General features: G+C 41.8%; 1 protein-coding gene across 1 annotated transcript in view; it reads right to left on the reverse strand.

Moving 5' to 3' along the window:
- LOC121274566 (collagen alpha-1(XXV) chain) overlaps positions 1–20,933 on the reverse strand; it is a 161,765-nt gene that overhangs the window by 12,391 nt on the left and 128,441 nt on the right. The window contains exon 22 of the mRNA XM_041181932.1: positions 14,937–14,963. Within this exon, the coding sequence (XP_041037866.1) occupies positions 14,937–14,963 (27 nt within the window). The remainder of the gene's footprint in view (positions 1–14,936; positions 14,964–20,933) is intronic.

The following is a 20,933-nucleotide window of genomic DNA, read 5'->3' on the forward strand; positions in this document are numbered from 1 at the left end:
ATGACAAAAACAGAATTACCTGGAAAAACTCAGCAGGTCTGGCAGCATCGGCGGAGAAGAACGAAGTTGGCGTTTCGAGTCCTCATGACCCTTCAACAGAAACGTCAACTTTGTTCTTCTCGGCCGATGCTGCCAGACCTGCTGAGTTTTTTCAGGTATTTCTGTTTTTGTTTTGGATTTCCAGCATCCTCAGTTTTTTGTTTTTATCTCTCTTTTTTTTTGATGCTGCTGGTCGTCTGCAGAGAGGACACCCAGAGAACGAATTGATAGGCACAGGCCTTGCCCCTTTATGCTGATGACCCTATTTAATGGGTTTCGGATCCAGTGAATGCTGGTCACATTGGCTGCCAGAATCCCCAGGCTGCGACACTGCTAGCAGCAGGCTGTGGTTGAAGGAATTTCAGCCCAAGGTTGCTCGCTGCTGTTGGTGTAGTGTTACAGTTCACTTAAGGAGTCCGAGTTGTTGTGGTAACATGCACTTTTACACGTATTTTGTAGTCTGGAGCTATGGATAGTGATGTTAGAAGCTCCAGTGTTCTTTCAATCACATGACTGACCAGGAATTTCTCCTACTCTTACCACTTGCCATTGGTGTGTGTTGGAAGGATTTTCAGGTTGATACCTGAAATTGTTGATACGTCAGCTTGTTTGGCTGCGTTATGGATATACATTCCTAGGCCATCAAGTCCTGGGGTGAGACTTGAACCCACAGCTTCGGGCAGAAATGCTACCCACTGCGCTACAAGACCTCCATGACTGTTAAATGAGGAATTATGGTTTATTTCATACAATATCCTCAATAGTTAATGTGTGTCTTCCTCTCCTTCTTTAACAGAGTTTCGTTGTATCTCAAGCCAACATTCTAACAGTGTGCCTTTCACTCAGTTCCACCCTGCCTAACCTCCTTAACTCAGTTCTCAAAAGGGTCTCTTTCTTTCCCTCCCCCAACAGGGCTTTCCCACATTTCCTTACTGCCTTAAGGAGATCCCTCTCTTTTGCTTTTTCAGCTTCCCTCAACATAGGGCAGGATTTTATGCGCCAGTGAGCAGGGGCGGGGCCCACACGCCAACGCCTAAAATGACACGCAGTGCCGTCAGGGGGAGCTCCCGACGTCACCCCGCCCCATTTAAATTTTCAGGTAGGCAGGAGCTCAGCGAAATCAGCTGCGGGCCCACCAACCTATCAATGGCCAATTGAGGCCATTAACAAGATCAATTATGTAATTAAAGGACCTGCCCGTCCAACCTTAAGGTTGGCGGACAGGCCAGGAGCCCCAGCGTGAACTAGAAAAAGCATGAAACCTCATTCACGGGTGGGATGAGGTTTCATGTACGCTTTAAAAAATTTTAATAAAGATTTTGTGACAATTATGGACATGTCCCAACTCACGTGACATTGTTACATGATGGGACATGTTAGGGAAATTTTAATTTTCTATTTTTAGGTTTTGTAGATTCTGAGCCGATCTCCCTGAGGCAGCACTTAGCCTCAGGGAGATGACTGCGCTCTATTGTGCGTGTGCGTGAAAGAGCGCACTCTCGATTTTGGGATTCCCTGCCCCCCCAACTCCCCCGCCCGCACAGAGAGTGCATAGCACTCGATGAGGACGTCATGCTGGGTGGGCCTTAATTGGCCCGCCTATGTAAAATGGTGCCACCCCCACGATTGTGGGCGCCGATCAGAAGCGCGCCTGTGCGCCCACCATTCAGCTTCCCCCCGACGGGAGGAAAATTCAGCCCATAGTTACTCTCCCTCCAAATTATCACAATCTCTCTTCAACATGATCATGAGTTGTTGAAACAAATAAAGTCAGGAGCTATTTCATTGGAAACTAATTCCCATAATGGGACCATCACTGACCAGAAGAATGGTTTTTAAATCTTTATAGGTTGGGCTCCACTGTTTAAAATCTAGGCTCCACCAAAAAACAATGTTAGCCTCTTGCAACCTATAATTATGGATACTGGTACTGTTGATCCTGAAAATAAAAGTCTTCTTTCTCATCCTTCACTTTGTTTTGCTCTCTCTTTTCCTTCATTTCTGTTCATCACCCATTTCCTTCATTTCTCTTTATCCTTCACCACATATTTGTCCTTCTCATTCACATGTTTTTCTCCAATTCTTCCTTCAATAGCATTTTCCACTGCTTTACTTTTGTTTCTCTTTCAACTGTCACTTCTGCTTCCTATTTACTTTCAAATCTCTCTCCTTCATTTGTTCCTCTTTCTTACTTTAGTTCTCCCCGCTTTCTGTCTCTCTCTCCTCCTTCACTTCCCTCTCTCTCTCAACATATTCATTTCTTTCTTTCTCTTCAGTATCTCTTCCTATTCCTGTTCCTTCTGTCATTCCTGTCTTTGCTCTTTTACTTGTCCTCTTTCTATCCTGTCTCTCTTTTGTTTCTGTTTTGCTCTTTCTATTCTCTTTCACTCTTTCATTCCTTTTTTCACTTGCACTTCAGTTTTATGCTCTTCTTCAGAAAGGGGGAAGGCATGGGGTAAAATTCAACTTCAGCTGCAGTGAAGACTGTATAATGGGCAACTGATTCACTGTCACCACCCTTCTCTTTCACTGACTTGATTGTGTATATCGGGAATCCAATGCATTACCACCCAGGTGAAACTCCTGCACTCCCCCACTACCCGCCCCCCCCCACCCCCCCCCCCGACTATCTACCCCCCACTTCCCAAAACTGAACTGTTTTCCAAGAGGCTTAATTAATGAGAAAAGAAGAAATGATGCTTAATCACTGAGGACATGAAAACTTACAAACACATTTAATAATCATGATGCAGACAACAGACCTGATACACAGAAGAGACAGAAGAAATGTTCACACAAAGATGCACAACAACAAAAGTGGGAGTCATCCTATATGTAATTTGTAATATGTAAAATGAAGAAAGGTGTACATCTAATGAACAAATAACTAAACAAAGTAATTGAACAATATTAGTAGAATGACTGCAAAATTAGTAAAGAAAGCTTTAAATAGTAAAATATACTGGTTTTGGGCACTGGAACGAATCAACAGAATTAATGCAAATTGAGTCAGTGATAATATTGCAGGCTGCAGTACAGACCAGACTAGGCAACTTTGCATTAGATTTCATTTAGTTAACTTCAAGTACCTGGCATGGTTCATCAGGTTATAAATGTTACAGAAAAATACCAAGATTACGTGGAATAATGAATGAATGCATGGAATTCAATGACACAAGGGCTCCTTTTTTTTAGTTCATTTACGGGATGTGAGCTTCACTGGCTGGGCCAGTATTTATTGCCCATCCCTAGTTGCGCTCAAAGTAGTGGTGGTGAGCTGCCATCTTGAATTACTGAAGTCCATGTGGTGTAGGTACACCCACAGTGCTGTTAGGGAGGGAATTCTAGGGTTTTGACCCATCGACAATGAAGGAACGACAATATATTTCCAAGTCAGGATGGTGTGTGACTTGAAGGAGAACTTCCAGGTGATGGTGTTCCCATGCATCTGCTGCCTTTGTCCTTCTAGGTGGTAGTGGTCGTGGGTTTAGAAGGTGCTGTATAAGGAGCCTTGGTGAATTCTTGCAGTGCATCTTGTCGGTGATACATACTGCTGCAACTGTGCATCGGTGGTGGAGGGAGTGAATGTTTGTGTATGGAAACTTATTGCAGATGTGTAAAGATAAAGTATTTAACTCCTCTCCCCCCAAAATTCCACCATTTGTGGCAACATTGTAGCAAGGAGACAGATTCCTCACAGATCTATATCATCTTTGCAAAGAGAAGATGAAGATGTAAAAGTATTGCCAAACTGTGTGACTTACACTGGCTCCCAGGAATTTGTTTTCTCCTTTTTCCCTCTCCCACCCCATATAACTTTCACACTGCACCATCATCTCAGACCAAGGTCGCAATTTTCTTGCCCTGAATCGGGAGAGGAATGGAGGAGGGATAGCAAATAAAATGGCTGCCAAGCGGCTTAGCTGGAAATCTGGCTGCCGTTTCCACCTTCCGCCATTTTCCCAAGGGCAAGAGAAGCAGCAGGCCCCAAACAGTCTCACTACTGTTAACAAGTTCATTTACATTGTGGCAGGCTTATTCAGAGCCCATCTCCAGAATGTTTTCTGGTTTTTAGTGAGGTGACTGGGGTTCAGCAGCTATCAGGTTTTACACCAACTACATGGAGATGGGAAGAGTTTTAAAAGGAAAGTAAAATGGTTTAACCTCCTTTACAGTTCATCAGAAAATTATGGATACTGTAGCATGAGTTGTATCTCTATTCATTAAGGTGAGCCATGACACTGCTATGACTGGAAGGTTTGACAGCCCATTAAACAATGTATTTGCCAATTTTTACTTCTGCCAACTGGCAAGCTGTCAAACGAAACATTTTAAACGTGGAAAGTCTTAAAGTTAATTTAAAAAGTATATAAAATTGAATAAATGGTAATGTATATTTTACAGTACTGTAAGTGTAGCCTAGTAAAATAAAATATTTTCTAATTTTTAAGCACTAATTTTTATTCTAATTTTTATGTTTCAGTTTAGACATCTACTAAGATTAATAGTTCTGAGGTCAAGTTGTTTATTTGGGGGATTTATGGGCTCTTGGATGCAATCCATCTTTTTAATGGGCTGCAACTTCCGGTCAGCTAGCGGGGGTGGGGGGGGGGGGGGGGGGGGGGCGGCGGCGAGGCCCGCTTGCCGTGCATAAGATGACATGGGGTGACGTCAGGCGTGCATCCCGATGTCACCCCGTATCACTTAGATTTTCAATTTGGTGGCCCACTGAACTATCAAAGGCATATTAATGCCATTAAAAAAGTAATTAAAGTGATTAACGGACCTGCCCGTTCAACCTTAGGGTTGGCGGGCAGGCCGGGAGCCCAGGCGAGCTTCTGAAGAAACATGAAACCTCATCCATGGGCAGGATGAGGTTTCATGAGGTTATTGAAATTTGTATGAAATCTCTAAATAGAAGAAATTGACATGTCCCACATCATGTGACAATGGTACGTGATGGGACATGTCTGTAATTATTTTTCTCATCTTTATTTAATGTTTCAAATCTGAGCCAATCTCCCTGAGGCAGCACTTAGCCTCAGAGAGATCTGTGTACTGTTTCATGCGCATGCACGAAAGAGCGTACTCCCAGCCAAGGGAATCCTCCACCGCCCGCAGCGCCCCTGGCAGACGTCACGCTGGAAGGGCCTTAATTGGTCTGCCCACGTAAAATGGTGGCGCACCCCCAATTGGGGGCACCGATCAGGAACCCGCTTGAACATGCCCGCTCCCGAACATCACCCCCCAATGGGGGGGAAATGTTGCCCAATGTATTTATAAATACTTGACTATGTAGATGAGGGGGTTGGTGGGGGGGGATATAGTTAAATTTTAAATTACTTTTGAAATACTTTTAAAATACTTCTAAATACATTTTGAGGTTTTTCCGATACAGCTTAATGCTTGCTACTAATTCCATTGCAAGATCCAGGTTGACGTATTTGGGAACAGGTGGGAACAGAGGCCAGCCTTTTACCCTGCCCGCCCCAGAACCCGTCTCCACTCGCCACTCAGGTCTGCTTAATTGGGCAGCAAACTTATCTCCAGGCCAATCAAGGCCCTGCCCTCCCGAAAAAAATCCCACTTCCCAGGAGGCTGGTGATGGAGGCGGGTTTCCAATGCTTAACTGAACTGGCAGCCCAGTTCCCACCTCCGAGGGAAAATCCGGGCACAAATGTCCAGGCAGGTCACAGTTTACAAGTGTCTGCCATTGCTGCTTTGAATGAAGTCCTTGGAGGCATGCAGAAATGCTGTGAGATCAACGTGCTGCCTGTTTTTCTTTCTCCAATCTGTTGACCAACGGATCAAGACCAGAAAATCTTGCTTTTGAGTCCTAGCAGAGTTCACTCAGCTTTTCATCATTCTCAGGGACATAAAATGAATGCCATACCTGAAGATGTGGGGATGAAACAGGGGTTGAGCAAGGTTTTCCGAGCCTTTGCAGCTTCTGCTGGCTGTTCAAAAATGGGAAACGGGGATGAGCAGCACAGTCAATAAGTACTTCATGCCTAATGGAGAAGGAGCTGGGTCCCCTCTTTCTAAATAGGCATTCTCAGGTCCACAACTCATTGTGAAGTTTAATTTCCTCCAAGTGCTAACTTTGGCACGAACAAGAGCTTGGACTAGGATATCCCCTGCTCTGTCTGCACAAGTACCAACTGACTTTATAATTTTAAATCTTTAAAAAAAGCTACTTTTGGGACCTTGTAATAACTATTCTTCATAAGGTAGACATCACAATGGCTGCCAGTTTTCCTCCCCACTGGATATTCACTACTATTGAAGCCAACTGAATTGAACATTGCAGTGAATAACGGACAGGTGCTGAGATACTGCCTGTTTAGTACCACTTCCTGAAGAGGAATTTGCATCTTTTTAGTCCAAACCTAAACAAGCTTATCTTGTGGCAGTAAGTTTGGACAACATTTACCAGTTGTTAATTAAGCCAAACTGCATTAATCTTGATAAGTTGTGTGATACAGCAGAACACAAAAGGTTGTGAAACTTCTACTTATAATTTTAATTTTAATTTTCGTGCGCTAGGCAGATTCAGTGGTGTGCTTTTCGCATTGCCATCATCCAGTTATGATTAAACACAGGGTTGTTTTGGGAGCAAAACACAGAATTATCAGCTTATGGCTGAGCCATTGTCCATCCATTATGGCAGCTAGGGATCTCTTTGGACACAGATGACAGGCTTGTAAATATATGCAAATTGGATTCAAATATAAGATTCCCATTTTCCTTTGCCCGCTTGACTATCACCAGTTCCTACTCCCATACCCCAGCTGTGGACAGTGCAAGTTAGAAGGCGGCCATTTCCAGTGTACATTAAAGGGATCTTCGGCTGCAGTCAGAGGAAGCTGGATGGAGATCAGAAGCCATTTATGTGGCAGTGGCTTGTGGGTTTTGCAAGTTAAAGTAATTTAAATTTAATGCTGTTGCTGCTGTAGTTTCTGCAAAGATGTTGCCACTGTTCCAACTTCCTACTTCTTTTCATTCTTGATACTTCTACTCCTTCCCATTAAGATGCCGTTGGAGGGCCCTATTCAGCCAAATGTGTCCATTCCCTAGTCCCATTGGTTTCATGTTTCACACTAACAGCTTCCAAGCACATTATAATGAGGATCCAGGACCAAAATCTGATGTTGATAACCCCAGTTCGGCATCGTAGGATTATAGGAATATAGGAACAGGATTAGGCAATGAAGCTTTGCGAGCCCGTTCCACCATTCATTGTAATCATGGCTGATCTGTGATCTAACTCCATGTATCACATCCTTTAGTACCTTTGTTTAATAAAAGTGTATCAAGCTCAGATTTAAATTTGACAATTGATCTAACATCAATTGTCGCTTGTGGAAGAGAGTTCCAAACTTCTACCAACTTTTGCATGCAGGAATGTTTCCTAATTTCACTTCTCAATGGTCTGACCCTAAATTTTAGTCTATGGTTCCTAGTCTTGGACTCCCCAACTAAGTGGAAATAGATTCTCTCTGTCTACCCTCTCTGCACCCCCATAATAGCTTGAAAGCTTTGATCAAATCACCCCATAACCTTTGAAATACAACCCTGGCTATCTCTCCTCATAACTTAACCATCAGAGTCCAGGTATTATTCTGGTATATCTGCACTGTGCTACCTCAACGTCAACATATTCTTACTAAGGTGTGCTGCCCAGAACCATTAGCAGTGTTCCAGGGTTTTGTACTCCTGAAGAATAACTTCGACCCCCCTCCCCCTTGTATTCTAGTCCTTCAGATATAAAGATCAGAATTTCAAGAGTCTTCATGATTATTTTATGGATCTGTTCTTGACATATTAATGATATATGCCCCTGGATCCCCAAGTCTCTTTGAACCTATACTGCTTCTAGCTTTTCATCTTTATCCTTTTCAGGTCCAAATTGGATGACCTCATATTGAATACATTCCACCCACCTGATTAACATGCAACACCAAATCATACCTCTTTAATAAAAACAGAGCAAATGCTGAACTGAAGGCTCCAGACCACCCATCTCACTGACTGCAAGTGGTCTTTACAGGTCAGTGAGATATAATTTCATTGCAGCCATTTATGATCTACCTTCAGCCAAGCTAAAATCTCTGGCAGCTAGAGAATAAAATCTCAAATCAGAGGGTTTCAAATTGTCGCTTGCAATCGTTAGTCTTTTGCTTGAACGCTGTTGAGTCCATCCCGCCAGGAAATGAAGGATTCCACGTCCTAGATGCCTCCAGGCTATATTCCAGAAAAGTTTCTTGCAGCAATTCTGTTAAACAAAACTGCTTTAACTCTAATGGGGGTAATTTCCACTTCTAGTAGGTCAGAAGACTTGGGGTAGCAGATCAGCGTCAATTACCCACCTCATCTGATTTTCTTTAATCATTGTGGAAAGGGATATCGAGTGGGTGTGTAATGAGTGGCTGACTCATTACTGCACATTTTCCACCCCCATCAAAAGCGGAAATGTCCCCCCATTTAGTCCATAGAAGTGCAGTTCTCACAAAGTAATAACCTATATTACTTGTACTGCAGGCAGAATCACACTGTGGCTGGAGCAACGCTTCATTTATAAGCGCATTGGGTGTAAGTGAGAATGATTACATCTACAAAAACAGTTTACGTTTTACCATCTGCTTTTACATTCGGCACCAACTATGGAGAATACCATGTACTGAATCTCACCTGTCACTTACTATAAAACAGCCATTAATATTTTTCTCCATTCACTAGTGGTTGTGAATATATTTACTGAAACCGTAAAAAGGGTTTCCCTGATGTACAGTTACATTGACCTTTTCACTAACATTGGCAAATGGAGGAAAAATGTACCCCTAAATACTCTTACAATATGTTAAATTAAATGCATTTGTACAACTTGTGAGATGTCCACACCATTCTTCGAACAATTTAAGAAAAATGAACAATATATACTAAAAAAGATAAACCTAAGTGAGACATCACAAGACGGGACATAATGTACATACAATGACAATGATGGTTGTTAATTCTTTTGGAATTATCATCTGCATTCTGCAGAGGTGAATTTAAAAAAGACTTATTTGCGAATAAAAACAGTTATTAAAGGAATCTAATAAGACAGCACACAATGTAACTGGGTGGTACTGACAGTTAGTGGTTTGTTTCTGCTCCAGCACTGTGCATTTGTTCTCCAGTATTACTCAGAGTAAACCAGAGATGTTGGCACTCTTACGATGTAAGCTGTATTAAATGTTATCTACTTACTGGGAGACCAAGGGGTCCTCTGTCACCTTTTTGACCTGGTTCACCCTTCCCTCCTTTAACACCATTCAACCCCGGTTCACCCTAAATGTAAAAGTAAAGTCCACCTTTTTTTTGCTACTTTGAAGCTGGGACAGAAATGCATTTAAATTAATCACAAAAAGCTACTGCAAATATCTGTGCATCCATCAACGCATTATTTTCCCCCCAGTGATCAGTGCTCTTTCCAATCTTTCGATAGTACGTTAGAATTCCTGATATTTATTTCATATTGGATGCAGAAGATACTTTCTCCTTCCTTGATTAAATTATACACGTAAGGAAGGGATCTACTTCAAGATCGTACCATGTATCTTTGCAGACATTTTTAATATCTCAGTGGTCATATCTGAGTTTGTGTAGTATTTCATCTGGCCAAAGTTGTCATTATGTACTTTACAGATGGAATAATCTGAGACACCCATATGTATGGTTTTGTCAGTGATTTTTTGTTGTTGGCTCCCTGATAGTGGGCTGCCATTTTCCCCTAGGTTTCACAGCCTGGGTGCTGGAATACGAGCCCAGAACATACTGTTGGCAATATTAGGAAATTAAAACTTAATGTGTTCATAAGACATTTCTCAATTTGAAATTTCATCAGTCATTAACCAATTTAAAAGAAATAGGTGATATTGGTGTTAAAATAGCAGATAGATGACCACCATATGAAGATATTAAAGTCTTTGTTTATTATTAAGAATAAGGAGTGTGCAAAAGAAAAGCTTAGTTTCACTTAATATTACAGGAACATAGGACTTAGAAGCAGGAGTAGGCCATTCAGCCCCTCGAGCCTGCTCTGCCATTCAATAAGATCATGGCAGCTCTGGTTGTGGTCTCAACTCCACTTTGCCATCTGTCCCTAATAATCCTTGACTCCCTTGTCTATCAAAAGTCTGTCTAACTCTGTCTCAAATAAATTCAATGACCCAGCCTCCACTGCTTCCTGGTGAACAGAATTCCACAGACTAACAACCCTTTGACAGAATTTTCTTTTTCCTTGTCTCCCTCTTAAACGGTAGATCCCTTATTCTTAAATTATGTCCCCTGGTTCTAGTCTCTTCCACAAGTGGAAATATCCTCCTGGTAACTACCCTATCAAATCCCCTCAGGATCCTGTATGTTTCAATAAGGTCACCCCTCATTCTTCTAAACTCTAATGGATACAGGCCCGACCTGTACAACTTTTCTTCATAGGATAAGTCCCTTATCCCAGGAATAAGTCAAGTGAATCTTCTCTGAACTGCTTCTAATGCAATGATATGTTTTTTTCAAATAAGGGCACCAAAACTGTACACAAAACTCCAGATGTGGTCTCACCAAGGCCCTGTACAGATGCAGGAAAACTTCCCTATGTTTATATTCCATTCCCCTTGCAATAAGCAGCAACATTCCATTTGCCTTCCTAAACATTTGCTGTATCTGCATATTAATTTTAAATGGTACATGTACCAGGGCATCCAGATCCCTCTGCATTTGGATTTGTGTAGTCAGCATAGTATAGAAACTGTGAAGGCACCTCTGGCCTATGTTGATGTGAATTTCTTTCTTGGGAAGGTTTGCTTCCTTGCAGTTTTGTTTGGAGGGTGGGGGCAAGGCTGTTAAGTACCAATCAGTAGAGACTCTGAGGAAACTGGCAGATTCCTATTCAAACCCCCTGTTGCCTCCTGAGCTGGAATCCACAGAAAGGCAATCTGTGATACCCCAGAGACTTCTTCAGATATTGATGATTGTAGCAGGCTTTTGTCTCTGCCGTTGCTCTCAGCTCTTTAATAATACCCTCCTTCAAGACCAAAATAGCTGAGCAGTATATTGTGTTAATGGCAACACTTATCTTCCAACTTCTGATTGAGGAGCCACTCAGTTGGTTTTTCCATATTCACATATGTACACTGAACTGCAATTTATCTTTTTTATTATTTTGTTTTTGGGATGTGTGTGAATCACAAGTGAACAGCCTCACCTCCTGATTTTACAATAGTAGCAATGTCAATGATCAATTTGCTATTGAGTCTACAATGTTTCCCTGAGAAACTCTGGCAGAGATGTACGGGGTCTGCAATCATTAACACCTAACAACTATAACCGTTTTACTGTGTGATGACTGGCTGCCGCCATGGAAGGGTTTTCCCATTAACCCCATTCGAGATGCCATTCTCAGTCAAAAACTGTATTAATGTGGCTACTCCCATCTCTCCTCTTGCATTTAGCTCTTGTATGAATGGATGAAGGCTGAGATGAGATCTGCAGCTGAGCAGTGCTGACAGTGCCTGAACTGGGAATGACTGTTTTTTGGTAAGTATGTACCACTTGATGACACTATTGTGGACTTCTTCCATCACTCTGCTGGTGATTGGGAGGATGCTTACCAGATGGTAATGGGCTTGTTGGATTTTCCCATTTTGGGGTGGAACATACCCAGGCAAATTTTCACATTGCCAATTAGATGTCAGCACATTAGCCAGACCAGAAGAATTTGACTGGGAGGTGGTTTTCTGTACTTCAGCTGGGATGTTGTCAGGGCCAAAGCCATTGCAGTGTCCAGTGTAATCAGATACTTATTGTCTTTTGAAGTGAAGTAAATTAACTGCATGCTGCATTTATGAGTGAGATCATTTACTTTGCACTTGTGGCTAATCAGCTTTTATCTTTTGGAATCATATACTGGGTTTTAACATAATAGAAAATGATACTGTTCATGAAGATTCCTTCTTCCCCTTTTAGTTACTAACTACCATTCTCAACTCAATATGGGAGGGTGAGAGCACTTTCCTTTGTTCCGATAGTTGAAGGAGCACAAAGCTCAGCCTATAACCTTCTGCTTTTAATGTATCACATGTAGGGATGGTACTGTAACTTCAATAGGTTGTGTCTCATTCAAAGGTATGTTTGGACCTCTCTTGCTTGGCATTGCTTTCTGCATTCCTATTAAACCAAGGTTGGTCTATCAGCTTGGTGGTGATGAAAGAGTGAGGCATGTGCTGAGCCATCTGGTTACAGATTGTACCAACAACATTTCTGGTGCTTCTAATCACCCACAGGACCACACAGATGGCCAATTTTGGATGCTATGTCTGACTTAGTTGGTACAATGATAAGTACCTAACTACATGATGGAAGATGTCCTCATTTTGAAGATGAGATTCTTCATAAGGTCTGTATGGTGGTCACTCTGGTTTGGTCATGGCAGATATATCTGCATCAGATAGATTGGTGAGAACAAGCTCAAATTAGTTATTCCATTGTATTGATTTCCTCATTATCTGAGAGAGGCCCAGTCTGGCAACTGTGCCATTTCAGGATTTAGCCAGTTTCATCAGTGTTAGCACTACTGAACCGCTCTAAGTGGTTGACATTGAATTCCTTAGCCAAGAGCATTTTTGAGCCCTTGATTTCTTAAGCACTTACTCCAATTGGTATTCAACATGGAGCTTCAGTTAGGGAGGTGGCAGGAATGCGTCTGGTAGCAGATAATCAATAGGAGGTTTCTTTGTTTGACTTGAAGCTGTGAGATTTGATGGAATCCAGAGACATTGTTCAGGGGATTCAGTGCCATGTTCATTGAACTATATACTACTCTATTCCCATTGTTTGTGGGTCTACAATGCCAAAGGGATGGAGCATACCCAGGAATGATGATGGAGGAGTCTGAGATATTGGCTGATAAAGATATCCCTGTGAAAACAACAATGTCAGGTGACTGTTCAATCAGTCACTGGGATGGCTGTGCCAACTTCCCTGGATTTTGGTGGGGAGGGCTTTGTAAGATTGACAGGTCAGGGATTTCCTGAATTTTGTCCTGACCAATGCTTTGGTTGCTGCTGAAATATCCGTCTGATAAATCTCTTGTTCTATTTTACAGATCACAGACCCAGAAATGTGACAAAAACACTAACCTCAATCAGGGTGCCAGTCATAGAATCTACTGTACAGAAAGAGGCCACTTGGCCCATAATGCATATGCCAACACTTTAAAAAAGCTATCTCCCCTAGGAGTCCTACTTCTCTATTATTTTCCCATTGTACTGCATTTTATTTTTATTTTTCAGGTATATATCAAATTCCTTATTGAAAGTTATTATTGAATCTTCTTTCACAACTGCTTCAGGCAATATGTTCGGAACTTCATAATCAAATCTAGAACTTCACAATAACCCTCTAGTTCCTCATATCCTCAACTCTCTATGGTCCTTTGCCAATGACCTTAAATCTGTGGCCTCTGATAACCAACCCTCCTGCCAGTGGAACAGTCTCTCCTTTATTAGTCTATCCAAACCTTCATTATCAAGTCATTGCATGATTATTGAAATGTGATTGATTTTTTAAAAATATCCATTGCGAATGTAGTATCTCACAGAGCCTCATCCTGCAGTGTTTGTAACACAGTGACCAACGTTTTGTATGTACAGATTCCAGAATCTACAGAGCTGTTTTCAAAGCAATGAGAGGGATCACTGCCACATCTGTACAGTCGTATATTACAGGGAAAGGAAGCCTACAAAGAATCCTTGCTCAGAAGACACTGATGTAGAAGAAGATAACCCTTCAACTTTGATCAGTTGTATTAACTGTAGACAAAAATGTAATTTGCTAATGGTGCTGATTCAGATATGTGACTGGTGAGACTTTCAATAACACACTGACAGATGCACAGAAATTTCAGTAATACCTTTTGTGCGGTGATCACTTTAAACCTATAAGTTCATGAGCTTTGATTAACAATAAGGTTAGTTTAGAGCTTTTTGGTATTGGGAAACTGATGATAGTAATGATAGATGAAGATGGAATGTATTTTCTGCTTTCCATCCAGTAACAATATGGAGTGTTCTAAGTCACAGACAGTTTGTGTCAGAAGCAATGCAGAGCTCTCCCTACATTAACATGACACAGTGAGATACTCTGAGTGACAACGATGCCTGTTGCACAGGACTCGGGTTGTTTTCTTAGTGGCATTCACAATTACTGGACACCTCAATTAAATGGACCAAGCTCTCTTCAATTACAGGGGGATCATTATCAGTTGTCAGGACATGAGGAGAATTCCATCACCAGTCTGGCCTGCAGCTCCTACATCCTAGAAATGAGAGGTAGCTGTTCTAATGCAATGTATAGTCCAATCAAATTGCTAGGATTATGATATTCACAGGGTGTATATCTTGCATGGAGTCCCTGATGTTCTGTGAAGCTAGGGCCATGGTGAATTTCACAGAAATCTTCTAACATCTATACAGTATAGTTGCATGAAATTTATCACCCCTGGCTTTGTGCTACTTCAGGGATTCAGCCCATATATCCTCTCCCTCTCCATGAAAAACAGAGCCCTACCGACAGCTGATCAATTTAAAATGGGATCTTGATCTTGAATTAATATATCTTAGGTCATTTTTTGCAAGACTTTTGTTAAATTTTGTTAAGCTTATAGGAGACATGTACTCTACAGCTGCAAGAACTTACAGGTTTAAAGATGCTACAACATAAAATCAACATTAAATTAGTCAAACAAATGACACACAGCATGCATAGCTAATTTTAACAAAGGGCATGGAGACAAATTAAAGGGCATCGTTCATTTTCACTCTGCTAGACCCCTTTGGACTTTGCTTATGATTTACCTTAGGTCCTGGAAGTCCATGTGGCCCCTGTAAGAACAGAACAGGACAGTTGATTGAAAATAAGCAATTCCAGCTGTAATGTTTCATCACACTGTAATTTTCTATTGCTAAAGCAATCAAGGCCAAGAGGCTACTAAGACTTTACCACTTGTGTCGATTCTAATCCTTCAGTATTCTACTCTAATCCTATGATCTTTCCCCATTTCTTTATATATTCTTTATTTTCAAATATTTATCCAATTACCTTTTGAATATTACAGTCACTGATTCAATGGCTACTTGTGGTAAAGCATTTCATGTTCAAATAACCCCATGTGTGAATCATTTCCTCCAATTCCCCATTCATTCTTCAATGGATCATTCTCAGCTTATATCCCCTTGTTAGCATCTTGTCAACCAAAGACAATGGTTTTTTAGTAATCATCATCGCAAAGCCTCTCAAATATTGAAAATTTTTGTCGGATCTCTCTTTAACTTTCTCAGTTCCAGCGCAGAGCTTGCCAGTATTGCAAGCCTTTCCTCATGGCTATAAATTTTGCTCCTAGCATCATTCTAGCGATTATTGCTGTCACCTTGAGTTGTTGCTGCAGCAATGAATTTGAATAGCCACCAAAATGTTAAACTATCTTTCATTTACTGAAGCCCCAATCTCAATTCCAATCCAAATCCCCCAGACATGCTTCCTGTGAATTAAGCTGCCTAACAGCTAAGTTCAGCTCAGTGGCGAAGCTTGTTACAGCTGTCAAAATGTAATCAGTTTTCAGAGCAGGTTGTTGGATGTGGATTGACCTGAAGTCTCCTAAGTAAGGTGGAAGTTCTTAATAAAAAGGTTGCTTTTTTCAGCTTTGTAGTTAGAGAGCAGCAACCAGGCAGGGAAAAATCTCAGGGAAGAGTGGCGTAATTGCAATAATGTTGAGTTAACACAGCTTGATGGAGATATGGGCTCTACTAAGTGACCTCTTCACTTGTATTTTTCATAGTTTCTTCTCTACTATCTGCACTGTACATAAAAAGATAAGAAATAGGAGCAGGAGTAGGCCATTTGGCCCCTCAAGCCTGCCCTGCCATTCAATAAGATCTGCCCCAGGCCTCAGCTCCACTTTTGTGCCAGCTCCTCATAGTCTTCAACTCCCCAATATTTCAAAAATCTATCTACCTGCTCTTTAAATGCTTTCAGTGATCTCGCCTCCACAACTCTCTGGGGTAGAGAATTCCAGACATTCACTACCCTCTGAGAGAAGAAATTCCTTCGCATCTCAGTTTTAAATGAGTGTTCCCTTATTCTGTAACTATGCCCCCTAGTTCGAGATTCCCCCACTAGCAGAAGCATCTTCTCAACATCTACCCTGTCAAGCCCCCTCAGAATTTTGAACATTTCAATAAGATCACCCCTCATTCTTCTAAATTCTAATGAATAAAGGTCTAATCTGTTTAGCCGTTCTTGATAAGTCAACCCCTTCACCCCAGGATAAACCCAGTGAATCTCATTTGAACTGCCTCCAATGCCAGTATATCCTTTCTTAAATATGGGGACCAAAACTGTACACAGTACTCCAGGTGTGGCTTCACCAACACCCTTTACAATTGTAACAAGACTTCCCTATTTTTAAACTGCAATCCCCAGCAATACAGGCCAAAATTCCATTTGTCTTCTTAATTACTTGCTGCACCTGCATGCTAATCTTTTGTGTTTCATGCACAAGACCTCCCAGATTCCTCTCTGCTGCACTTTTTTGGAGTCTCTCTCCATTTAAATAATAGTCTGCCTTTTGATTCTTCCTACCAAAGTGCATGACCTCAAACTTCCCTACATTAAACTTCATCTGCCAAGTTTTTGCCCACTCACTCAACCTTTCTATATTCCCTTGCAGATTCCTTATGTCATCACAATATGCCTTCCCATCTATTTTTGTATCGTCAGCAAATTTAGATACATTACACTCTGCCCCCTCCTCCAAGTCATTAATATAGAGAGTAAATAATTGAGGCCCTAGGACTGATCCTTGTGGCACTCCACTAGTTGCGTCTTTCCAACCTGAAAAAGACCCATTAATCCCGAGTCTCTGTCTTCTGTGTGTTAACCAATCCTCAATCCATGCTAATACATTACCCCCAATACCATGAGCTCCTATCTTGTGCAATAATTTTTTATGTGGCACCTTGTCACATGCCTTCTGGAAATCCAAATACACTGCATCTACTGGTTCCCCTTTATCAACTCTGCTTGTTATATCCTCAAAGAACTCTGGTAAATTTGTCAAACATGATTTCCCTTTCACAAAACCATATGGACTCTGTTTGATTGCGTTAAGCTTTTCTAAATGTCCTGCTATTGCTTCCTTAATATGGACTCTAGCATTTTCCCAAGAACAGATGTTAGGCTGGCTGGCCTATAGTTTCCTACTTTTTGTCTCCCTCCCTTCTTGAACAGGGGTGTCACATTAGCTATTTTCCCGGAATCCAGTGAGCTCTGGAATATTTCAACCAATGCCTCTGCTATCTCTGCAGCCACTTCCTTTAAAACCCTTGGATGCAGGCCATCAGGTCCTGGCGACTTGTCTGCCTTTAGTCCCATTAGTTTTTCAAATACTTTGTCCCTCGTGATAGAGACTGTTACAAGATCTTTCCTCCCATTAGCTCCTTGCTTATCTGACATTATTGGGATGTTTATAGTGTCCTCCACCTGGAAGGCTGATGCAAAATATTGGTTTAAATTATCTGCCATTTCCCTGTTCCCCGTTATCAATTCTCCAGTCACATCCTCCAAGGGTCCCATGCTCACTTTAGCCACACTCTTTCTTTTTATATACCGGTAGGAGCTTTTGCTGTTTGTTTTTATATTTCTTACCAATTTATTTTCATAATCAATTTTCTCCCTCTTTATTAGCTTTTTTGTCATCCGGTGCTGGTTCCTAAAACATTCCCAATCCTTTGGTTTACTACTAGTTTTTGCCGCTTTGTATGCTTTAATTTTTGATTGGATACTCTTTCTGCATTCATGGTAAACCTCATTTTAAACCTTGTATTTTGTTCTCACTTCTAATTATCAATGCAAGCCAGTCTTTGATACATCACTTTACTCTTGGTAAAAATCCATTTAACTCTTAACTTCTTCATCTCGTATATAAAATCTTCCACAGCTAGTATGCTTTTCGACCTGCTGTTTATACAACCAATTAATCTGAGATAAATTCCCTTTCACCCACTGCAATTAGCAAAATTTCAGTTCAAAGCCTATGATTCCTCTTCTCTTCCTCTATTTTGAACTTCGAACTAATTAGGTGAGGGTCTATGTATTCCAAGGGCAGAATTTTCCCCTTGTTGGGGAGGGAGGGAAAGTTTAGGAGCGGGTGTGTGGAGGCGCGCCTCCGATCGGCACCCCCAATTGGGGGCGTGCCGCCATTTTATGTGGGCAGGCCAATTAAGGCCCACCCAGTGTGACGTCCGCAAGGAAGCACTATGCATTCCCTGTGCAGGCGGGGGGGGTGGGTGGATTCCCTGAGCTGAGATTGCGCTCTTTCGCATGCATCTCCCTGAGGCTAAGGGCTGCCTCAGGGAGGTTGGCTCCTGTCTGGAACAGTTTTTTAAAACAGAAGAGATAAATTTCCCTGCCATGTCCCCTCATGTGACACTATCACATGATTTGGGACATGTCCATTACTTTCATTGACACTTTTATGAAAAATTTAAAAACCTACTTGAAACCTCATCTCGCCCATGGATGAGGTTTCATGCTTTTTCTTAAGCCCACCGGGGTTCCTGGCCTGTCCCCCAACCTTAAGGTTGGACAGGCAGGTCCATTAATTACTTTAAGTACTTTGTCAATGGCCTCAATTGACCATTGACAGGTCGGTGGACAAACAGTTGATTCTGCTGAGCCCCACCGACCTGAAAATTGAAATGAGGCGGGGTGACATCGGGAGTTCTGCAATTTTACATGTCGGTGAGTGGGACCCGCAACCCCCCCAACCCGCCCCCCCCCCCACTCGCCAATTGGGAAATCTTGGCCCAAGTGCTTTTATAATTCTCAACTCTCTGTGAAACCCAAGTCCATTGAATACTTGAATCTATATTTCAGAGTGCAAATCTGAGAAAGATGGAGTTCAACGTGAGGAAGAATGAGATCATCCATTTTGGACTCAAGGAAGATAGATCAGAGTATTTTCTAAATTGCCAGGAACTGTGGGAGAGGTCTTGTGGCACTGTGGTAGCTTCCCTACCTCTGGGTCAAGGACTTGATGACCATGGAAGGTGCTTTCATAACATGGCTAAGCAGGTTGATTATCAGCCTGTTAATCCTTCCAGTATGACTGATGGCAGGTGGTAAGAGTGGGAAAGTTTCCTGGTCAGCCATATTGCAGAAGGCAATGACAGTACTTTGCCAAGCATAATCATGGACCAATCCAATGAAAGCCCATGGTTGCCAATGCCCTCTTAGGGCATGGTAACCTGAGGGAAGGGGAACTGTGGATGAGCAGAGAGATTTAGGGGTCCAAGTACAGAAATCACTAAAAGCTAGTGGATAGGTACAAAATGTGATTAAAAGGGCTAATGGCCTTTATTTCAAGAGGACTGGAATATAAAGGGGTGGAGGTTATGACACAGCTGTACAGTGCACTGCTTGCACAGATACTGCATTCAATTCTATGTACTGGTACCTCAGGAAGGAGACATTTGACTTTGAGTGAAAGTTCACCTAGAATGATATTCGGGAATAAAGGTCAAATGATGAAGGCAGGTTGCATTGTCCAGGCTTGTATTCCTTGAATGTTGAAGATTAAGGGATGTTGAATTGAGGTGGTTTAAGACGATTAACGGATTTGATTGAGTATATATGGGGACGGGGTGCATAACCTTAAAATTAGAACTAGATCCTTCAGGGTTGATCTCATAAAACACAGCTTCATTCTAAGAGGAAGGTTTGAAAGTGGTTTACAATGGCCTCTTCCTATTCCTATGCAGCAGCCCCTTCAAATACCTGTCCCCTGAGCTTGAACAGAATATAGGAAAATAATTGTTATCTGACAGCCAACTCTTCTCTCATCTTGAATATAAAAGCAAAATACTGCAAATGCTGGAAATCTGAAATAAAAACAGAAAATGCTGGAAAAACTCAGCAGGTCTGGCAGCATTCATGGAGAGAGAAAAAAAGAGTTAATGTTTCCAGTGCATATGAAGAAGAGTCTGAAGAAGAGTCATATGGGCTCAAAACATTAACTTTTTTCTCTCTTCACAGATGCTGCCAGACCTGCTGAGTTTTTCCATCATTGTCTGTGCTTAGTTCTTCTCTCATCTCTTCTGGTTGACTTCCTACTGGAGGTGGAAATCCCACTTGCAGCCCACCATGTGTCTTTAGAGAGACCTAAAACGGATTGGGTCTGGGCAAATTTGGAGGCCTGGGTGGAAATCCTGCTCACTGGCATTCCACCCCAAAGAGCAGGATCTCTCATAAGGCCGTTAAACTAGGAAGCTCCTTACTTAATTCCATCCTCTTACAATATTCCGTTTTTCAAAACCCAGTCCTGCCATCACCTGACCCTTTCTTCCTGATTAGCACAGTGTTCTCTAGCAATCCTCAACTTCAGTGGCCTCCTGTACAATGTCCCTTCAACTTGATTTCGCAGTTCAAAAAACAACTGTTTGTTTGAAGCCACAGAGTCAGTTCTCATGCTCAGCAGTGCTTCTGTTTCTGTACTAATTAATTCAGACCACCACTTTATAAGTGGTTCATTGTTTCCCCCCATCCCCCTGCCCCCCCCCCCACGTTAACACCTACTTCTGTGGTGTATAATGGTGGAAACACTAGTGAATACAACTATATTGTCATGACACACTGCTGGCATATATATGTACCTTTCCAACTTTTTTCTTTTGTTCAAATCTTCCTAATGAGCAGAATGATAATAACTTGGCCCTTATTTTATAAAAGGAAGATGCCATCATATTTCTCATTTTGAACCCTTGTCCAATTTCTGCAGCAGCTTGGAGGGAGTCTCG

The sequence above is a fragment of the Carcharodon carcharias genome, chromosome 1 (assembly GCF_017639515.1).
Source record: "Carcharodon carcharias isolate sCarCar2 chromosome 1, sCarCar2.pri, whole genome shotgun sequence".
NCBI classification, from domain to species: Eukaryota; Metazoa; Chordata; class Chondrichthyes; order Lamniformes; family Lamnidae; genus Carcharodon; species Carcharodon carcharias.